The sequence below is a fragment of the Vairimorpha ceranae genome (genome assembly GCF_000988165.1).
Source record: "Vairimorpha ceranae strain PA08 1199 chromosome Unknown NODE_68, whole genome shotgun sequence".
Lineage (NCBI taxonomy): Eukaryota > Fungi > Microsporidia > Nosematidae > Vairimorpha > Vairimorpha ceranae.
Window position 1 is genome coordinate 1 of NW_020169363.1, and position 20,363 is coordinate 20,363.

At 25.5% G+C, this 20,363-nt stretch overlaps 11 protein-coding genes across 11 annotated transcripts; 10 read left to right on the plus strand and 1 right to left on the minus strand.

The window, feature by feature from the left end:
* Positions 1-1,271: 1,271 nt before the first annotated feature.
* Positions 1,272-1,520, plus strand: AAJ76_680001272 (hypothetical protein; the record flags this gene model as incomplete). Its single annotated transcript, XM_024476223.1, has 1 exon — positions 1,272-1,520. One exon carries the CDS (start codon positions 1,272-1,274, stop codon positions 1,518-1,520), a length of 249 nt encoding a protein of 82 aa, XP_024330205.1.
* A 74-nt stretch (positions 1,521-1,594) lies between these two features.
* On the plus strand, positions 1,595-1,864 carry AAJ76_680001595 (hypothetical protein; the record flags this gene model as incomplete). Its single annotated transcript, XM_024476226.1, has 1 exon — positions 1,595-1,864. The coding sequence occupies one exon, from the start codon at positions 1,595-1,597 to the stop codon at positions 1,862-1,864; it is 270 nt and encodes an 89-aa protein (XP_024330206.1).
* Positions 1,865-3,464: 1,600 nt separating this feature from the next.
* Positions 3,465-3,632, plus strand: AAJ76_680003465 (hypothetical protein; the record flags this gene model as incomplete). Its single annotated transcript, XM_024476229.1, has 1 exon — positions 3,465-3,632. The coding sequence occupies one exon, from the start codon at positions 3,465-3,467 to the stop codon at positions 3,630-3,632; it is 168 nt and encodes a 55-aa protein (XP_024330207.1).
* Positions 3,633-4,772: 1,140 nt separating this feature from the next.
* On the plus strand, positions 4,773-5,366 carry AAJ76_680004773 (thymidine kinase; the record flags this gene model as incomplete). The annotated part of the gene is made up of 1 exon (XM_024476230.1): positions 4,773-5,366. One exon carries the CDS (start codon positions 4,773-4,775, stop codon positions 5,364-5,366), a length of 594 nt encoding a protein of 197 aa, XP_024330208.1.
* A 2,493-nt stretch (positions 5,367-7,859) lies between these two features.
* Positions 7,860-8,105, plus strand: AAJ76_680007860 (hypothetical protein; the record flags this gene model as incomplete). Its single annotated transcript, XM_024476231.1, has 1 exon — positions 7,860-8,105. The coding sequence occupies one exon, from the start codon at positions 7,860-7,862 to the stop codon at positions 8,103-8,105; it is 246 nt and encodes an 81-aa protein (XP_024330209.1).
* Positions 8,106-9,706: 1,601 nt separating this feature from the next.
* On the plus strand, positions 9,707-11,275 carry AAJ76_680009707 (hypothetical protein; the record flags this gene model as incomplete). The annotated part of the gene is made up of 1 exon (XM_024476232.1): positions 9,707-11,275. One exon carries the CDS (start codon positions 9,707-9,709, stop codon positions 11,273-11,275), a length of 1,569 nt encoding a protein of 522 aa, XP_024330210.1.
* Positions 11,276-12,043: 768 nt separating this feature from the next.
* Positions 12,044-12,709, minus strand: AAJ76_6800012709 (hypothetical protein; the record flags this gene model as incomplete). The annotated part of the gene is made up of 1 exon (XM_024476222.1): positions 12,044-12,709. The coding sequence occupies one exon, from the start codon at positions 12,707-12,709 to the stop codon at positions 12,044-12,046; it is 666 nt and encodes a 221-aa protein (XP_024330211.1).
* Positions 12,710-13,461: 752 nt separating this feature from the next.
* AAJ76_6800013462 (peptidase m48) lies at positions 13,462-14,688 on the plus strand (the record flags this gene model as incomplete). Its single annotated transcript, XM_024476224.1, has 1 exon — positions 13,462-14,688. One exon carries the CDS (start codon positions 13,462-13,464, stop codon positions 14,686-14,688), a length of 1,227 nt encoding a protein of 408 aa, XP_024330212.1.
* A 932-nt stretch (positions 14,689-15,620) lies between these two features.
* AAJ76_6800015621 (abc transporter) lies at positions 15,621-17,567 on the plus strand (the record flags this gene model as incomplete). The annotated part of the gene is made up of 1 exon (XM_024476225.1): positions 15,621-17,567. One exon carries the CDS (start codon positions 15,621-15,623, stop codon positions 17,565-17,567), a length of 1,947 nt encoding a protein of 648 aa, XP_024330213.1.
* A 173-nt stretch (positions 17,568-17,740) lies between these two features.
* AAJ76_6800017741 (hypothetical protein) lies at positions 17,741-19,429 on the plus strand (the record flags this gene model as incomplete). The annotated part of the gene is made up of 1 exon (XM_024476227.1): positions 17,741-19,429. One exon carries the CDS (start codon positions 17,741-17,743, stop codon positions 19,427-19,429), a length of 1,689 nt encoding a protein of 562 aa, XP_024330214.1.
* A 16-nt stretch (positions 19,430-19,445) lies between these two features.
* AAJ76_6800019446 (endonuclease exonuclease non ltr retrotransposon protein) lies at positions 19,446-20,363 on the plus strand (the record flags this gene model as incomplete). Its single annotated transcript, XM_024476228.1, has 1 exon — positions 19,446-20,363. A coding segment is annotated over one exon (918 nt), but the record flags the coding sequence as incomplete, so codon positions are not given.

The window sequence follows — 20,363 nt, forward strand, 5'->3', positions numbered from 1 at the left end:
CTACCTTTAACATGCCCAATATTAAATTCATTGCATATATCTGATTCACCGGTATTGCAAAATTCTCTACCATTGTCTGTATGAAGTATAAAAGGAGAGCTAAAGGTGCTGAACACGTTCCTAAACGAATTACTAACAGACAAGGCATTTTTTTTCCAAACAAAGCAGCAGTTCAGAAGTATTTATAAAATGAATCAACCATCACAAATAACCACTTTAAACCATTGTTTTGGTTTGAATAGTACCTAAGATCAACAAGATCTGCTATAAAACGTTCCTTAAAAAATTAAGCTATTATAAAAGTAATTACATGACGGGTAACTAGAGTTCTACGTTCCAGGCAAACCAAACATTGACTAATAATAGAACCAAACAACACACGTGATATACTATATTCGAGTGTTTAGAGCAACGAAAGAAGCTTATCGCGGTCCGCATGCCCGTTGATATTATGTTGTAGCAATGTAAATTCATCTCTAAAAATGATTTTTTCACACGTAAAAAATCTCAAAACAATACACCCGTCTTTTTAAATCTTAATTCATTTGAGGGCGGAATTAATTAACACAAATCGTCTACACCTTCTTTTGAAAGCATCCACCCCCGTGCTACTCTGAAGCGACAATGGTATAATTTAAGAGGCCAGGAAATTTATGATCTCTTCTCTTTCTGAGTTTGTCAATTCAATATACATAGGGGTTAAAAAAATTTTAAAAAGTCTAATTTTAACTAAATTTTAAATGGGGAGAAGGAGGAGTATTAAAATATTTTTATTTCTTACAAATTTATTGACTATTTATCAGACAATCTATAGGGACTGAGGCCATGGCGCAGTCGCTATGGCGTCCAGCTCCTATAAACTGTAAAAATGCCTATTCTAAAAATGGGATTTTATAATTTATTTTACAGTTTATTGAAAATATAATTAACCTACTTGATTATACTATAAATTAAAAATAACATTTAAATTAAAGAACGTGTAATTCAAAAATTATTTATGTACAAATAAAATTAGGCGTCATTAAAATAACAAAATTTTAAAAACAAAAGAGTAGATATTCCTATGCAAAAATTGTTAAACATATGGTCGTGAATCTGGCGTTTGACAATTAATGTCATTGATTGCACGACTAAATACTTTTACAGTTTAATAAAAATTCATGTAATTTACCACTTCCTGCCTTTTCATTTAATGTCTCTCACATAAATTTACACCCTTTTTCCTAATATTTTTACCAATCTACTTTTCTTTCCTATTTTCTTTATAGTATATGGACCTTCGGGTGCAGGGCCGTAAGATTAAATTTTTTATTTTTTTAACCCCCATGAAAGCTTTTGATGAATCACCAAAAAAAACCATGAGCGCTATCTTACACAGTGTAGAAAATTATATCAATTATTTGATTCAAAAAGGACTTTTATCTACATCAAAAATATGTATTAAGTGTGAAAAAATGACAATGAAAATTGTAAAAGATACTACATCTAATGATGGTTACTGCAGGACAGTAAAGATGTAGACATGTTAATCTGCAGTAATGGGTTGATGGCTTTGACATGTCTGTTATATAAATTTTAATAATTAAATAAACCCATGTTTTATACCAACAATTACATTTACAAATGTAATGATTATAAATGTAGAAAAAGAAGTTTTGCTTGCAAATTGTCTGCTAAGAACGCCCGGGTTGCGATTAATAAAAAATTTTTAGCAATTTATGAATTTTTGGCTTGTGATTATGTTAAGAGAGTAATGAATGATTGTGATATTTCTAAATTAACATTTCAAAAGCTCAAAATAAATGTATTCAAATACATATCAAGTTGTGTCGAAAAATATGAAAATATAATACTGAGAGAATAACACGACATACAAATAGATGAAACGGCGATTTTCAGGGGAAGTTGATCTCTTCGCCATCATCCTTTTATGACGAAAACCAGGCCAGGCCTAACCTCGTTAGTATGACTAATATAACAAGAAACTGAACACATACTAATAAAATTTGTTCCAATCCGTCAAATGACAACAATTACAAGCTTAATAAAGAAGGATATGCTTATAGGAACGATGATTATAACTGACGAACATTCTTCCAATCGCGCTGTCGACAAAAATGCACTTTGTTCGCACGCTATAGTTAATCATAGTATTAAGTTTAAGAATATGAAAGAGTTTCATACCAATACTTTAAAAAAATCTTTTGTCACAGTTAAAGTGTGAAGAAAAAAAAGGTTGGGAGTAATTGGTTTCTATGTTTCAATTTTTTTAAAAGAGTTTGTGTTTAGGTACTATGAATTAAAAATATATGAATTTACTAAATAGGAAAAGTTTGGTTAAAAATAATTGAATATTTATTAAATACTTGAAATTTATTCCCTTTTTAAAAATCTTAATTTTTTTTCCTTACAAGATAGAGCTACCATACATATGACCGAGTTTGCGGCCCTTCCCCGATCTTCATATTGTTCTTCATTTTTTTTGTATTATATTTCTTAATATATACTAAATCATTGACTTTATATGCTTTCTTACTTGAATTTATCGTTGTGGTTATATATTTTCGAATTTAAAATTTTTCTTTAGGTGTTTCATCGGGATCATAGAAATTATGTTTATAGGTTTTTTCGTATGGTAAGTGTAATATTGATCTTCTGAAGTTTAAATTTAGTCTACGATGTATTTTTTTTACTTAAATACATTCTAATTACTTCTGCTGTAATTCCATTAATTTTTTGTGCAATACTATTTGACGATGGATTATATATTAACGTATTAACTGTTTTAATACCTTGTTTGTCCGCGGGTTTTAAAACTTTTCATTTGTTAGTTGTGTTCCGTTATCCAATATTTATGTTTTAGTAATGACAAACTTTTTAATCCTTTGTTTTATTTCTTCGATCACTTCATCGTCTGTAATCTTTTTTAAAAAATATAAGATTAATTTTGTGTTTACATCCGCTATTGTTAAAAAATTAGCCTTGTTTTGAACTTAATCTTCCTTATTGTTTTTTTTTTCAATGGTCCAACTATGCCTATGCATATTTTCGTAAATATGGTACTTGTGATTCAAACGGAATATTCAGTAATTTTTAATTGTTTTTTACACCTCGCACATACATTACAATTTCTAATTAATTCTTTGAATACTTCTTTATTTTTGTACAAAAGTATTATTGTTTAATTTTATTGTAAATTGTCGAAAACCTGTATGACATCCATATTCATGAATGTATTTTTAAAAAAATCGTTTTTTTCAAAAACAACTATTACTCTATTTGTTTTATCTCTTTTCCAGTTTACAACTGTGGTATAATTCTGATACCACATTTTAAGGTGACCAATGATTTACAATATCACGTTGAAACGTCATTCGTTTTAATGATTAAATTAATATATTGGACCATTTGCTAAACAAATATGTTTATTGGTTTACAATAGATATAAATAAGAAAATTTAATTATGAAAATGATGAATCAAGGTAGTCACTACAACAAAAATTCTTCTGCAAGTACTAAGCCCGATTTCAATAAAAACACTTTACGTAAACATATTTCCCGCAGCATCCTAGAATGCTTTTTATCCATAGGGACAATCCCTGGCAAACACGCCAGTAACAAATCGAGTTAAAAAGTTATTCAATTATAATTTAGACTTGACATAAAAATATTCTTTATAAAATTTGTATGTTATTTCTATCCATTACAAGTCCAAGCATTTACTACTTAAGTACAAAGGTATTATAACTTGAAGTCAATTATTCTGCAAATAATTTAAAATTAAATGTTATTTTTTTAAAATCGTATTGTTTAACTACTTTCGTTGCTGTTTTAAAATTTAAAAATAAGGGCAAAAAATATTTTTTTTGAGTATATATAAAACTGTGTAGTTATTAGTATCTTATTTATTTGTGGGAGGTTATAGGTGTAATGATGATTTTAATTAATATTTCCTGTTTAAAAAACGAATTAATATTTTGTTTTTTAAAATTTAATGTTATATGAGCTCCTATATCAAATATCTGCATAAACAATTAAGTGTCATTTATTGCCATTAGAAGAAAAATTTTAAACTTCGATGGTAAAAAATATACTTTCTTTGAGTTAAAAGTAAATTTTGACAAAATTAAAAATAAAGTACTATAAATATAAAAAATTAGTTAGTTATTATATAACTCTTACTAGGAAATTTTATTAAAAAACACTTTTACATTTTAAGTTGTTAATTTTGTCCATAGACTAAAATAGTAGTGTCATGTCTATAGAGTGAAGCAATTTAAATTTAATGTTTGTTGTATTGTGGCTGGCTAACGTATTAGTATTCTGTATTTTATAATTTATCAAACGTGTTTAAAATTATAATTAATTTAATTTAAAATATGACTAGCTAACGTACTAATATTCTGTATCTTTATAATTTATCAAACGTGTTTAAAATTATAATTAATCTAATTAAAAACATATTAATTTAATAGAATTTATGTTTAAACATCTTATAATAACAATGTTGCTAGAAAATAAAGAACTTAATGTTTTGCTTTTCTTAATACAGTTCAATTTGCATTTTCTAAATTATTTATAAAACACTACCTTAGTTCCTTTTATTTCTTCAAAAATAATTAAAAAAATACTTTTTTATTACCTTTATAAGATAATCAAAACATCTTTTTGGTTTTTAATTTTAAGTTAGGTGGCTTAATAATTTTTTATAAAAAGCTATTTACTATTAAAGATATTTATATTGTTTTTATATTTCTTTAATAACCCCTAAATGGTTAATTTTTACACTGGTTGTGTAATGTCTGGAAAAACTAAATTACTTTCTGATATTATTAATTTATTTGACAGTTCAGAATATCTTCTAATCGTACCTAAAATAGTTTTTCCTAACGATGAGGTGCAAGTGAAAAGTAGAGCTGAAGGATATGAAGGAATTATACCAGATATACGTATAGACAAATCTACTGACTTAACAGTATTGTTGACCTCTATGTTGGATAATTCGAATATACGTTTAATTGTCTGCGATGAAATACAGTTTTTTGAGAAAGATCAAATTGATCAATTATTTAATATTGAAAAGATATTTAATTTGAAAATTGTTTGTTTTGGATTGCTTAAAACACACCAAAATACTATTTGGGATGTGGTACAATATTTAATTAACAAAAAACCTAAATATACAGAAATTTTATCTTGTTGTACTTATTGTGAAAATATAGCTACTACAAATATTCGTTTTGATTTTAATTCCAGTGAAAGAATTGATGATTGTGGAAATGATGGTGATAAAGAGAAATACTTCCCGGTGTGTGAAAGGTGTTATAAGGCTAGAGATAAGAGAAGTTATTTAGAAAATAATTAAAATTATTATTACTTTATACCGTGAAATGTGTTAAGTAGTAGGGTAAAAAAATGAGATAATTTTTTTTTAATTTATTTGATTGAACAAAAGAAATTTTTTAATTTTTTATTATTAGTATTTATTTCCTTGTATGTTTTAAATAACAATAAATATTACAAAAAATTTAAAATAAAGATATTTGTATCTGTTAATTAATCAGAGCAGCAAATAAAGCTTTTCAAAAGTGTTACATTAATTTAGAACCTTAGTTACATGTAATTTTTAATATTTATCACCTTCTATCTTTAAGATAAGTAAATCAATCTTAAAGATTACTAAAAGATATAGTAAACATAGAGCAATTAATTTATTAAATTCTTATATTTGATCAACCCTCATGCAAATTTAATATACTTTAGACCGTCGTATTAAAAGTTAAAAGTTTTATAGATCTATTATTTAGCAACATGTTGCAATTTAATAATAAAGATTGTAGCTTACTTTCAAATGCCTTATAATATTATATCTTTTATAATTTTTAATATTTTTTCTTGCGAAAAGAGCTTTAAACAACAACTTTTTGCTTTCATCTCGACATCAATTTATATATATTATTTTATATTACGACTTCATCAAATATCAGACCCAAATAAAATAGGCAAATTTTTTTGCAAAAGGCTAAGCTTTTATTGATAAACCTGTAATCAAAATTAATTCTGACATATTTAAAACGAACTGTGTTGTCCACTAAGGTATAACGCCGAAATATAATTAACTATAGGGTTTAAAACCTTTCTGTACCACAGTGAAATATTTTATTTTTATTGATAGGTTTTATTCATACACTCATTTATTTTATTTCTCTATATAAGTTAAGGCCTACTTAGTTCAAATACTAAAAAAAATTCTAAAATTTTCGTTGTTTTTATAAATATCAATTTTTTCATTTAATTTTTTTTATTAAATGTGGAAAATATTGTTAAAAAATGTTTCTTTTGATAAAATATTATCGCGTTTGTCTTTTACCTCAAAAACATATCAGCAAACCTGGTTTGATATTTAGGGCATTGGTTTACAAAATATATTATTAAACTAAAGACCAATCAATATTTTTTTGTATTTCTATCAGAATAATGTAATTTTCGTTTAATTACAAAGACTTATTAAGATATTGTGCCTTTTTGTCAACTTTGCAACGATTAGAAGATTAAGCATAGTAAAAGAACTTTTTAAAAGTTATAACAGTTGTATGTTAAAATTTTTTGTTTTCATGAAAATACTATAATTTTTAGTTTATAAAAAAATATCAGTTGGGCTATTAAATATATATTTTTTCTCATTAATATCTTTTTAATATAATTTTTGTAGATGTGATTATTGTATTCTTAATTTTTAAAACAAACCTATAGAATGATTTGAACTAATTGCTTCAATAATTCAGTAAGATCGATAGCCCTTTTATAAATTTTTTGTCTGACAAAATCTTTATGATATTAAAGATTTTTATTAGTAAAATAATACATTTAATCTAAAAATACTTGGTTTTTCCTTGTTATATCAAAATTATTGCATGGCTATTTGTAAATGTGTGAGGGTTTAGAATATAAGAATTAATTCATTAAAAAAAAATTCAAATTTAACAATTTGTTTGACTCAGACTTGAATTAAGGCGTAAGAAATAAAGCAATGAGATTAAACATAGAGTGTATGGTAAAAAAATGACAAGAACAAGACAGCATTATTGGTACAACAAGTACTATATTAGATAATAATATGATAAAATGTGTAACTTAAACACATTCCCACAGGGTTAAAAAATTAAAAAAAATAAAGTGAAACTACTTTACAAGTGATGTAGTCAACCCGCCCAATCGAGACATAACGATTTTGCACGAAAAACAGTTCTATTTTAATGATTGTTTATGTCTATTTTTACAAATCAAGGCGATCGGGAAAATTTTTGTAGAATTTTTTTGATTTTTCTTAACCCCTTATTTAGTGTTCAGCATTTATCGGTGAAAGAAAAATATGAAATTATTTTATATAATGATGTACATTCTAAAGCTACTCATGCACAACTTAGAAACATATTTGACATAAGATTTAAGAAATATATTGGTAATTTTACTATTGGAAAGTTTACGAAACAGAAGTCAATTAAAAAAGCTTGATTTTAAAACTTTATTACCCAAGTGCTAAACATATGTCTATTGGTAAGTTTGAAGATATCGAAAGTGCCCTTACAATATGGATTAATGTGCAGGAATTTAGAAATAATCCAATATTTGACGATATTTTTGTAAAGTAAAGCCGAAAATTTTGCAAAGCAATTTAGTATTAAAAATTTTGATCTATCAAGGGGAATTTTATTCAGATTGCAAAAACGGATGGGGGCCTTAAGTCATTCAAGGTTGTAGGATAAATGGTTAAGATTACTTTTAGGTCATTAAAATCCTCCATTGAAGAAATTAAATTGGTTATAAAAGATTATTATAAAAAAAAACAATTTTTAATATGAATGAATCTGGACTGATTTTCTGTATGATGTCCGCCAAAAGTATCTTAACTTCGCCTATTAAAGGTTTTAAAAAAATTTTAACAAGAATTACTTTAGCATTTAATGTGTCTTTAGAAGTGGAAAAGCTAATGCCATTGGTTATAGGAAATGCTGAAAGGCCGAGGTCTCTTCACATAAAATACCCATCAGTATGTGGATTATACACATTCAAAGAAAAGTTGGATGACAAGCACAATATTTAATATTTAACTCATCAACCTTAATGAAAATATGAAATCAAAAAATCTTAAAATATTATACTTGTTAGTAACTGTCCTGTTCATAAAGTCACATAAAAGAAGTTTTTTTGCCATTAAATACTACAGGAGTAATAAAACCTCTTGATTTAGGAATTATAAGATTTTTTAAATTTTGAAAAAAATTGATTAGGCGCATAATACACATGATAGATAATAATTCATGTCTGTCTGTTATTGATGCATATAAAAATATTTCAATTAAAGACGCAATTATATTTTTCTATTTAGCTTTGATGAAGTTGAACTAAGGACTATTATTCAATGTTTAAAGAAATCTCCTCTGTTTTACAATAAGCCTGACAAGCCCGATTTGAATGATTCTGATATAATTGAAGATTAAAATAAGATTAGAGAATTAATTGACATGTTTGATCTAGTCCAGGACTTTTCTATTAAGGATATGATTGTGTTTCCGGAGGTGAAGTTAGTCGATTGTGGTATTGAAGATGATTTAATTGTCGAAATGATTAAGAATGAGCATGTGAATTTTATCGAATAAGAAAATAAATGTATTAACAGCAAAGTGCTTAAATTAAATAAAAACGAGATTGCAGAAACATTAAAACATGGCGAGCGAAACTCTTAAAAACGATATTGATATACTAAAACAAGTTTAAAAATCAATCGAATCCCTTAAAAACTATTTATTAAAGAAAATTTTAGTTATTTTAAAATGGTAACTTAATAGGATGGATTATAAAAAGGCAAATTAAGTTTAAAATTATTAAAAATCAGTTTTTTTAATATATTACAATAAAGCTTTTTTATTAAAAATCAAAAAATTTTAAATAAAAATTTTTCAATCAAGATATCTTCAAAAAATAGTGCCATTTTCTTAAAAGCTAAAATTTCTTTGTTCAAATGTGTCTCAATTTGCCACGTTATTGTACAAAATTATCAGTACTTACTATTTTAAGTGCATATCATGCTACAACCATGGCAAATAATTGTTTCGGGATTTCCAAAACAAAACTGATGGTCTGAAGCAATGTTTTATATATTACTATTTAAAGAAAAATAACTTAAAAAAGATGCGTGAAGAAAATAAGAAGAGCATTAGAAAGCTGTTTGAACCTAGACATCGTTATGTAATAAATAGTTTTATTGAAAGTATTACAGGTTTTGCAGCTACCATTCGAGGAAAGACAGTACATTATGCTTTTTTTTATAAAGCTATAATTTAAATTGAAGAATACAGAACTTTTTAAAAATCGTCAAATGTTTATTTCCTTGTATTCTGACATATTTATTACCAATAATGTCCAAAACAGGGAATAAAACAAAGTAAATTTTGAAGGTTCATTTAACATTTTATTTTATCTATACATAATGACGGATCTGGCATGTTTTCTATTTAAAAACCAATAGACTTTACTTTTTAACATGTTTTTATTTCACGTAAAAGTAATACCATGCAAATTAAAGTTGATTTTTTGTGCTGCTAAAAAATACAACAATAAAGCATTAATTTTTTTGATTTTAATTTAACGGTTTTACAAAAAATTTATTGATTTCAAATTAATTTAATTTTTTTTACCCAATTAATGTTGTATTTATTTTTTAGCATATTTAAATTTATACAAACAAGTAACATTTTAGATGATGAAATGATAAAAAATAATATAAAAAAACAAATTGTTTCTATAGTTGAACAAAAAATTTATAAAAACGATTTTATTACTTTTGAAGATGCTGCCAAAGAGATGCATGCTTATGTTGTAAGAGAAACCAACGATCTTATTAAAATCAATATATGTCATGTTTTATCTTCATGCATAAATGATTATTTTTTTTATGTTGTTGATGAATATAGCTTAACTGATCAGAATTTATTTACCATTTTTTTATTTTTTAAGAGCTTTGGGGTCGATAAAATATATTTAAATACTAGCATTTACGATTATTTTGCTTTTTCGTGTGAAAGCGAATGTGAAGCATTATGTGATTTATTGAATCAGCTATCTTTTAAATCTAAAGGTCCATATTTTTTTTATGTCGACTATTTTAATGATTTTGAACATTTTCATAGTAATAAACGATGTAATAATTCTAATTGTCAACATTCTGCAAAGTACCATCAAGATTATAAATTTTTTGATTTACGTTTATCTATCGATCACAAAACGGGATTTATGTTTTATATTAATTTAGACGACTTTGATTTTTCCTTATTATATAAAAAAAAGATTGAACTACAGTTTAAAGAGGACTGGCAAACAATATACGATTTTTTAAATAACTTTAACTTAAATCAATCTTATAATTTTTTTGATATACCTTTGGGATTGTTTAAAAGTTTCTATACGTCTGAAAGTAGCAAAAAAATTCCTAGCATGTCATTTTTACCAAGTTTTTTTGAAATTTACGGCAAAAAAGTTGTTTTTGATCAAAAGTTTGTTTACGAGATTGAATCAAATTCTTTAAATGGTTTTAAAATTAATATAGAAATTTATAAAAATTTACAAAAATTAGTAAATTTTATTCCTTCAATTAATTTTGTAGATGCTAGTTATATAGTTTTTACTATTTTTTCTCTTTCAGATAAACAAATTTACAGCTTACTTATGAGAAGATTACTTAATTCTAAGTTATCAGCTAAAAAAATATTATTTTTGGAACTATTATCTTATTTAAAAATCATTAAAAGATCAGATATTAATTGGGTCTTGGCTTATAACACAGACATGACACAAAGTTTAATTTGTGATATTTTTAATACTTTTTTTGTTGACAAAATTGTAAAATCTATTGTAGGAGTTAAGTTTAAAAACAGAACAGGTGTATATTACATTTATGTATACATTATTCTTTATTATGAGTTAGAAGATTATATACATGAATGTGAGCTGAATGAAGAACTTAGTTGCAAATTACTTAAAGATTTTAGAGAAATACTTAAAGTTAAAGAATTTAAAAAATTTTTAAATAGTTATCAAACTACGGCATTTAAGATAGCTGCTTTATTTTTTGAATTAATGACTAAACTGAAATTTTTAGACAATTCAGAACAAAACCTTTTGAATGAGTTTTATCATTTTACACGGGTAGTCATAAATAAAATACAGAATAATGCTATTGTTTTAGACAATTTTTTACAAAATAAAGTTTATTAAGCGATTTTGTATAACGTTTGTATTGTATAGCTACTATAACATTTTAATAAATTTACTGACATTTTTGACCGTCTTTAAAAATTTATTTAAAAGACCAAAGTACCTACATTTATCATAAATTAATTATTATATTTTTTATTTTATTTAAAATATAAAAAAAAAATTGGTAAAAAAGAGTAAATAATTTTAGCATGAATAAAAAAGTAAATTAAAATTTTACTAGGAATTTAGTAAATTACTGTATAAAATGCAACAAAGTCTCGTTAAATCAGGACAGTTACTAATTGTGATGAAAATTAAATGCTTTTTTTCTAGTTCTATAAAATTTAATTTTTTAATTAAAAAATTATTTGTAAAATATTTAGAAGTGCTGCTATAAATCTTAACAAAAATACAATTTTAAGATTTTGTAAGTTAAACCCGTTATCATTAATTTTAACAAAAAATAAATGTTTTTTTAAGAACCTAAAAATTTACAAAAATTATAGCAGATAGTTGTAAAAAACTTGTGGATGGCTAAAATCAAAGCTTGCAGCACGATAGATTTTAATTACAAAACAGTTCTATTATTTTTAACTTTCTATAAAAATTTTACATTTTATTATTTATTTGTTTATAAACAAAATATATTTTGATTAATTAAAAACAAAACAAACATAATTTTTAAAGGCATAAATCAGGTTCTAGTTGAAAATACTACTTTTGTTTAAATAAGATTAATTTAGATATTATGTCAAAACTTAATAAAAAATATTAAATATTAGCTTTTTATGTAATAACTTTATATTCAGAAATTTCATATAAATATCTTATATTAATAGGTTCTTGGCACAATACATACCTTATTATATCAATTTTATTCTTTTTTCTTTCATTTATAATTTTTTGTAGTATCTGTTGTAATTCAGGCACATTATATTTTTTTAGTATTTTTTTTAAAATCTCTATTCTTTCATATTCTTCAAAATTCTGTAGTAATTTTTTGTAATCAAATGGCCCATCGCAAAAGATATCATATGCCATTTTTAAAATTTCTTCTAAGGATTTATCATTTGAAAATAATTTATGATATCTGCAATATCTATGTGTGCAAATTATATCAGTACATTTACTACTACATATGTTTTTGTTAACTTTAATAGGTATAATAACATCTTTAATATTTTTATATTTATATTTTAATATATCAAATATTATATGTGTGTATTCAAAAGATCCACTTATATTATATTCATTAAAATATATCATATAAGATATGTATTCGTAAGGTAAGGCAAATTTTGAATTTCTTTTTATAAAACAAAAGCCTTCCCTGTACATTTTTCTGTTATAAAAATAATCTGCAATAGCATTTACAATTTCAAAAGGGTCAGTAGTCTGTGACATATTTAGTTTAGCTAGAATATCTAAATCAGATGTAGAAAGATTTAACATACAAGGGGAAAATTTTAATAATTTTATTTATAAATTTTTTTTTATTAAATATTAAAGTGCTTTATCAATATTTTATTTAATCCTATACCGAGGCATAAAAGATTACCAGTGCTTTAAATCAATCCTTTTCAGCTTATTTAGTCATTTATACCTTTTTTTGTTTACCTCATTCAGGCCTTACAATGCCATTTAAGAACATAACGGAATTAAGACTTAATGTGCTCTTAAATATATTCTTTACATTTCAGAATTACATATTTAAAGTATCATGTTATTTAGTTTTTTTAAACTATTCTTGGCGTTTAACAACTAATACAATTCTAATGCGCAAATTTATCACCCTATGCCTTTTGTGTTTATATCACATGTATGCTTATAATAAATTTTCAACTAATTATTCTATTTAAATTTGTTACAAAAACATAAAAATCTACATACACTACTAATTTAAAAAAGGATTCATTCTGTTAGGATAAAACATGGGTTTATTTAATGATTATTATTTATATAACAGGCATGTCAAAACCATCAACCCAATACTGCTGATTGACATGTCTACATCTTTACTGTTCTACACATTCAATATTGTTAAGCAAAGTACTATAAAAATGTTTTTTGTTTTTACTTGTCTAAATATAAATTTAAATTTAATAAAAAAGATATGTTATATTTTAACAAGCATTTAATTAAATCTTTTTTTTATTTTGATGCTTTTTTGTTTATAAACAAATAAACTTTTTAAACATAAATTTATGAAAAAACAAATGAACAACACTTTAAAATATTTTGCATACATTTCATTACTTATTCATTTTTCAATAATATCATATGAAATACTAAGACTGTTCTTTATAAATATTCCAAAATATTTATCAATGTACGATCTTTCTTCAAATAGAACTGGTTATTTAGTATTTTTAATTAAATGTCTAGTTAAAATAGCCATTCATATTTGTATAGTAAAAGTTGTAGATATTAAATACAAAGAAGAAGAAGTTAAATTAGAGCAAGTGTTTAATAATGAATTACAAGAAAAAGAAGAAATTATTAAAACAGAATTATATGAATTTAATAAACAGGTAGACTCATCTGCCACTACAAGATGGAATTACATTAGAAAGGTTTTGTATCCTTATAAAGCACACATTACAGTGTATTTGTACATTATAGCCAATAATCTTTCTCATCCTAATTTAGTGCTATTTATATTAGCACCATACATCATGTATAAGGTATTATATAGACTATATTCTAAACATAAATATTATAAAATATTTATATGGCCTCTATTCGCAGGACTAGCTTCTGTACTGTACAGTTTTCTACAATTAAAAAAGAGTAATATAAAAGTTATAGATTACAATAATATACCTTTAGATATTTTAGAATATTTTATTAAAAGAAATTACGAAGTAGTAATTTGTAAAGTTGAAGCCGACTTTTACAATGTGGGTGTAATAGGCTTTATGAACTCTGTGGCTATATTTATATTTGGTGATATTTGGAAATTACTTTCTAAAAATGAATTTAGAAGTGTATTGTACCATGAAATAGGGCATATAGTAAATAAAAGTATCTTATATAGAGTAATTATCTCTAAAGCAATCAGTATATCAATGTACGTGATAGAGTTTATTATGATTGCATGTAGTAAAAAGCTAATAAAACCATTACAAAATAATGAGGATGTAGAGAGAAGTAATCGTGATTATGTAAATAACCTTATAATGCTATTTATACTTATAAGTGTAACAATTATTCCATATTTAGAGATGATAAATAACATTTATTCAAATATAGACGAGACAGAAGCTGATAGATATAGTGTCTCTAAGCACGATAGAAAACATTTAATTAATGCATTAATAAAACTTACTGTAGAAAATAATGCATATATAGACTCATCACAGCTATTTAATTACATGTACTTTGATCATCCATCACTGAAAAGACGGATAGAAATAATTAATGATATGTAAATTAAAAGCATATTTTAAAGACATTAAGTAAAAAATTATATTTAAAAAAATATATTGAAAAATATTAAAATCTATTCCTTGTAAAAAATAAAAGTAATAGTTTATTAACCCTTACAAAATATTCTTTTATTGTAATAATATAATCTTAAAGTCATATTAATTAATATAAATTGAAATTATCATAGCATCTTTATTTTTGTGTTGTTAACCTTTTTAAAACATTTATAATTTCTAAAAAATAATACATTTTTAAAAGAAAGAATAATTTAACATATCAATTAAAATTAAATACATACTTCTAAGTTGCTAAGTATTTTATGTGACAATAAAACATCTGAGATATTTAGACTTTTGTAAATACACGTTAGTTTATAAAAACTTTTGCAAAATCAAATTTAAACTTGTCAGTTCGTGCAAAAAATACTTTATAAAATTTTTTTACTGCTAACATTTACAAACTTCGTAAAAAATTAAAACAAAAAGAATAAGGAGAAATACCAAAGTTGATGAATGGAAACCATCAAAAATATAATTTATTAAAAGCTTTATATCATAAATAATTGTACCTAATATTTTAGTTAATAAATTAAAATTGCATTTTTTTGACATTTGTCAATACTGTCAAAAATATCACAAACGGTAAAATTTTTGACAGGTAAATTAATTTAAAAACAATAAATTATTTTTTATCTTTAATTAATCATTAAATGCTGTTTTCTAAAAAACCAATTAAAACCAATTTAAAATAAAATTTTTGACATGTGAAATAATCTATAAGACATCATCTATTAATAATTTTAATCTATATTATCATGTATATATTTATTTTGATCAAACGTATTCAAATGTCATACAGCTCAATTTTATAAAATAATGGTTTTTAATTTAAAAATTCTCCTTTCTAATATAAATAATTTTTTTTTGTGCAGGGTATGACTGATTGCAAAAACATTCTTACTTATGAAAACTTAGTGTATGAGGTAAAAAATAAAGATAAAAAGATTCATACAGAATATGCTAGGATTATTAATGGCCTGTCAGGAGAAGTCAAGTCGGGAAGAATCACTGCCGTTATGGGAGCAAGTGGATGTGGTAAAACTCATTTTTTTGAGTTGCTTATTGGTAGTTTATCATCAAATTGCAAAACATCAGGCATTATTACATATAATGGTCAAGAAAGAGATTGGAAAAAATGGATTAAAATGATAGCATTTTTACCACAGGATGATATTTACTATCCAGATTATACATTATACGAATCTATTATGTATAACCTATCATTTGATAGCAGTAAGACGCAAAAAGAAAAAGAAGCACTTGCAAATCAAGCAATGAAAAATAGTTCTATTTTTCATAAAAAAGATGCGCCTTTAAAAACTTTGTCTGGAGGCGAAAGAAAAAGAGCTATGATAGCAATTACATTGGCTAATAAACCAGAAATACTTATATTGGACGAACCAACTACAGGCTTAGATTCTAACAGTGCCCTTATAATCGTAGAAAATTTAAAGGCATATGCTGAGAAAAATGATAAAATAGTTATAATGACTGTGCATCAGCCTGGTCAGGGGCTTTACTATTTATTCGGCGATCTAATTTTTTTAACCAAAGGAGGTCTTTTTTATTCCGGTGCTGCTGATAAAATAGCTGGTTTTTTGATAAATAATGGGATCGAGCCTTTAAAACATATGTCTATTTCTGAATTCTTGTTTGTGCTTCATTCTAAGGATGAGAATTCGCAAGTAGCCATAAAATACGACCCAATTGTAAAAGAAATTGAGCGAAAGAATGCTTCAGAACAACTTTTTTTGCCGCAGTCGTGCAATAATAATAGTGTTATTATTAATAATTTTAGTATTAGGCATTCTTTTATATTATTTAATCATAATGCAAAACTACTTTTAAAAGGACATATGTTGATAAGAACATTATTCGTTTTCATTTTATTCGCTTCGTTATTCATTTTTTTAGCATTTTTTGGAGATTTTACAAAAATTGTGAAATTTTTCGCCAACAGCAGCCGCATTGATTTTAAAAATCTTAAATTAAGCGAAAAATTTGCGTTAGCCTATCTTCTTTATTTAAATGAATTTATATCAAGTGTTATTATCTATACTATGTTTTTTAGTATTAATGTACAACAACATATTATTTGGTCGCTGGAAATATTTACAGGTAAGTATTCGGTCTATTCTCATTTATTCTACAGATTTTTAGAGAAATTTTTGGTCTGTATGTTTTTCCTGTCCATAGATTTTATTAATCATTTGTTTTTGAACAAAGGATTTGCAATACCCTTGGAGATTATGTTAATGCTCTATGGTGTTATTATAATATCTTTGTCTTTGTTGATTTTCGTTAACTTATTAATATCTTCACTACCTTTGAGAGAAAATTTTTTACTCTTGTTGCAGGCATTACACAATTATCTAATTTTATCACCTCATTCAATATTTCACGCTTTACTAAAAGAAGGGTTAAAAGAAATGTTAAAAAAATATATCAAAACAGGTTATCTCATAATGAATTGCTATTTTTTATTTCCAACTTTTAATTTTGATGCGTGGGCGAATATTGTAACGAGGTCTAAAGAAATAGAACACAAAAATAGAGATTTGGATCTTTTTTTTAAAATTATAGTAAAATCTGACCTTAAAAAGGATATCTTTTATATTCTTTGTCATGGCACACCAGAATATTTATTCCCAAGTTATTCCACTGATGCTAATTTTATACTATCGATATTTGATATAAAAATTACTCCATTTATTCTTAAGCTACTTATTCCTATAACAAGCATTTTTTGTTTAACCCTCGTATTTTTGGGTGTTAAATGGAGTAAGGTCCCTAACATTAGAACAATTTTAGCAAAAAAATAAATAATTTTTATTTTACAAACGTAAATTTTGTTACATATAGTTATCTAAGTTTTAATTTATTACAAATATTAAAGATGTAACTATAATTTTTGCATTTTCTAATATTTTGATTTTTATGTAGCATTAGTTATTTTGATTTTAGGTTTTATGAATCAACATCGACGTAGCCATGAATGAAGGGTTATGGTAAAACAAACGAGAGCAAGCAGAGAAGTCTGCAAAGTGAGTACTTTGATACTCAAAACAACAATTTGGATACAGAAATGTATTTAAAAGACAAAATTAAGCATGTTTATGCTAATGGTAGCACTCCTAGAGTTTGCTACAAGAAAGATCGAGAATTACAATATTCTCTCAACAAATTAAAAATTCTTTCTGAAAGAATTAATAAAAATGATTTTCTTGACAGGTCGAGAAAAGAAAAAAAGCAAGATCTAGATGATCTTAAAAAATATATTTCTAGCTCCTACGAGTTGATTACAACTCAACAGGAATACTTGGAGCTCTTTTATAGTAAGCTAGAAGAACAAAAATGTAAAATAAAAATTTTACAAAAAACCAATTTGGGTGGTGTCATCTTTGATGAAATTGTGTCACCAGAAAACAATTTTGAAGTGATGGTAAAAGATCACTCAAAAGAAAATAAAGGCCAGGAAGTTATTGCAACTGAATTCCAGACAATTTGTAGTAGTGAAACTCTTCATGAAACTGCTGCAGAAAAAAATATTTCTAATCTAGAAATAATAAACAATGATGTTTTAATTAATGTCAATAAAATCAATTCTCCAGATGAAAAGGAGGAAGAAGATAGATTGTCAGAAGATGGCAAAAGAATATGTTTAGAAGTCAGAGAGTCTTCTATTAAAAATGTAGAAACAGATGTTAAAGATGTTTCTAAGAAAACCAATGTCATAAAAAACAAAAATGACGCAAACAAAAGAGCAGTAAGAAAGCATTTAAATGCAATCTCTGCTATAATAGCTGGTAAAAGGAAAGCTCCTAAGACTGGACTTAAGCTTTACCAAGTAAATGATGATGGATGGATATCTGTCAAACATACTTTTAAACCAAAGATTTACTTTGGTTCTAATAATAAAAATAACTTTAAAAGTTATAAGAAAACAAACTTTAATAGATTTAGTTCTATGGAAGTAGAAAACAAAATAAAGGAGATTACTCCTTTATATAAAAAGGGTCATGCAGTGTCACATGACAAACAAAAATCTTCTAAAAAGGAGAACAAAAAAATTAAAAATATCTATTTAAAGAAAAATTTAGCCCATAATATGGCTGAGAAAAAGATCAAAGAAAATTCTTTGAAGAATAAAGCCCCGGTTCGATCTCAGAAGAACTGGGCAAAAGGGAATAGCAAAGATACCCTTAAGAAAATGATACAGGAGGGAACCAGATTGTCAGATTGCAAGTTTAAACTTGTTTTAATGTACGGACTAAACCCCAGAGGGCAGCATCAATCAAGAGACACATGGGCTGCTCTCATGGAGATTGAGACAAAGGATCTCCCCCTGTTAAAAAGGATGCCTGACTCTGATGTATTTCTACTGATGGTTAGAGAAAATGTTTGCCAAAAGGCAATAAAAAATTTTAAAGAGAGTTTTAAAGAGATCCATATTTGTGAAGATATGTCAGAATTTTCTGACTTTTTAAACTTTAATAGAAAGATTGTTTTGGATGAGTTACTGAGGCTCTCCAAAACTCATGCTAAGTTTATACCTCTGGCCAATGCCTGTAAGTATATAAAGAAAAAAATAAATAAAGAAATAGCTGACTATGGTGATTTCTTATATTTAGGAAAAATGATGGGTGAGCCTGCCCGAAAAAATAAGGATTTTAATAATGAATAAATGTCCTTTTGTTCTTATGTCCTGTTTTCATAGGAGTTTAGTCTCTTATAGAAAGAAAAATATTTTCAATATACTAGAAAAGAAAGTAATTAATCGTCCTAGATTAAAAAAATTTTTTTACTCTTTTTCTCATCATTCTAGACTTAACTGTCTAAGATCTCTGTCCAAAAGGAGAAGAATGATGATCTTGAAGATACAAGAAAAATATTGTATTGTCAGAATACAAAGAATACCTTTTGGAGGCAAAGACCTTTTAAAAATGTTGACAAAGAAGGAACCTTTACTTAGAGGAAATATCCTTACTTTAAAAAAGTTTAGACGCAAGGACACGTCTTTTACCAATATTGTAGTTACTAAATTACAAAGAAAAATGTTATTAAAAACTGTTAAAGACATTGGTCTTAAGGTATTGAATAACAGGAAAAAAAGATTAGTTTTACCTAATCATAGAAACAAAGAGATGAAAGAGAAAATAAAACTCTTAAGTCTCAATATCAATCATCTCTCTAACAAGAGAGAAGAACTTGAGGTTCTCTTGAAAAAGGAGAAACCAGAAATCATGTGCCTACAGGAGACATGGAGACAATCAGTGTTCCCCTTAAGGCTTGAAAAATATACTGCTATAGAAACTAGTAGCAGTGGAAAAAACAAACCAGGATTAATTACTCTGGTTAAAAAAAATGGAGCTATTAGATGCTCTAAGAAAGGGACCAACTCAAACATACTGCAAACTGTGGTTGAGTTTAGGTCAGTAGGCAAATGGATTAAGTACTTGATCATCAACGTCTACATACCACAAGACAGGGACCTCAAGAGAGAGGTTCTTGCCAGACTATTATCCCTTCTTTATGAAGAGAAATTAAAAAATCACTATAGTGAGATCATAGTGATGGGAGATATGAATATGCAGGATTCATCTTTCAAGAAAAAATTA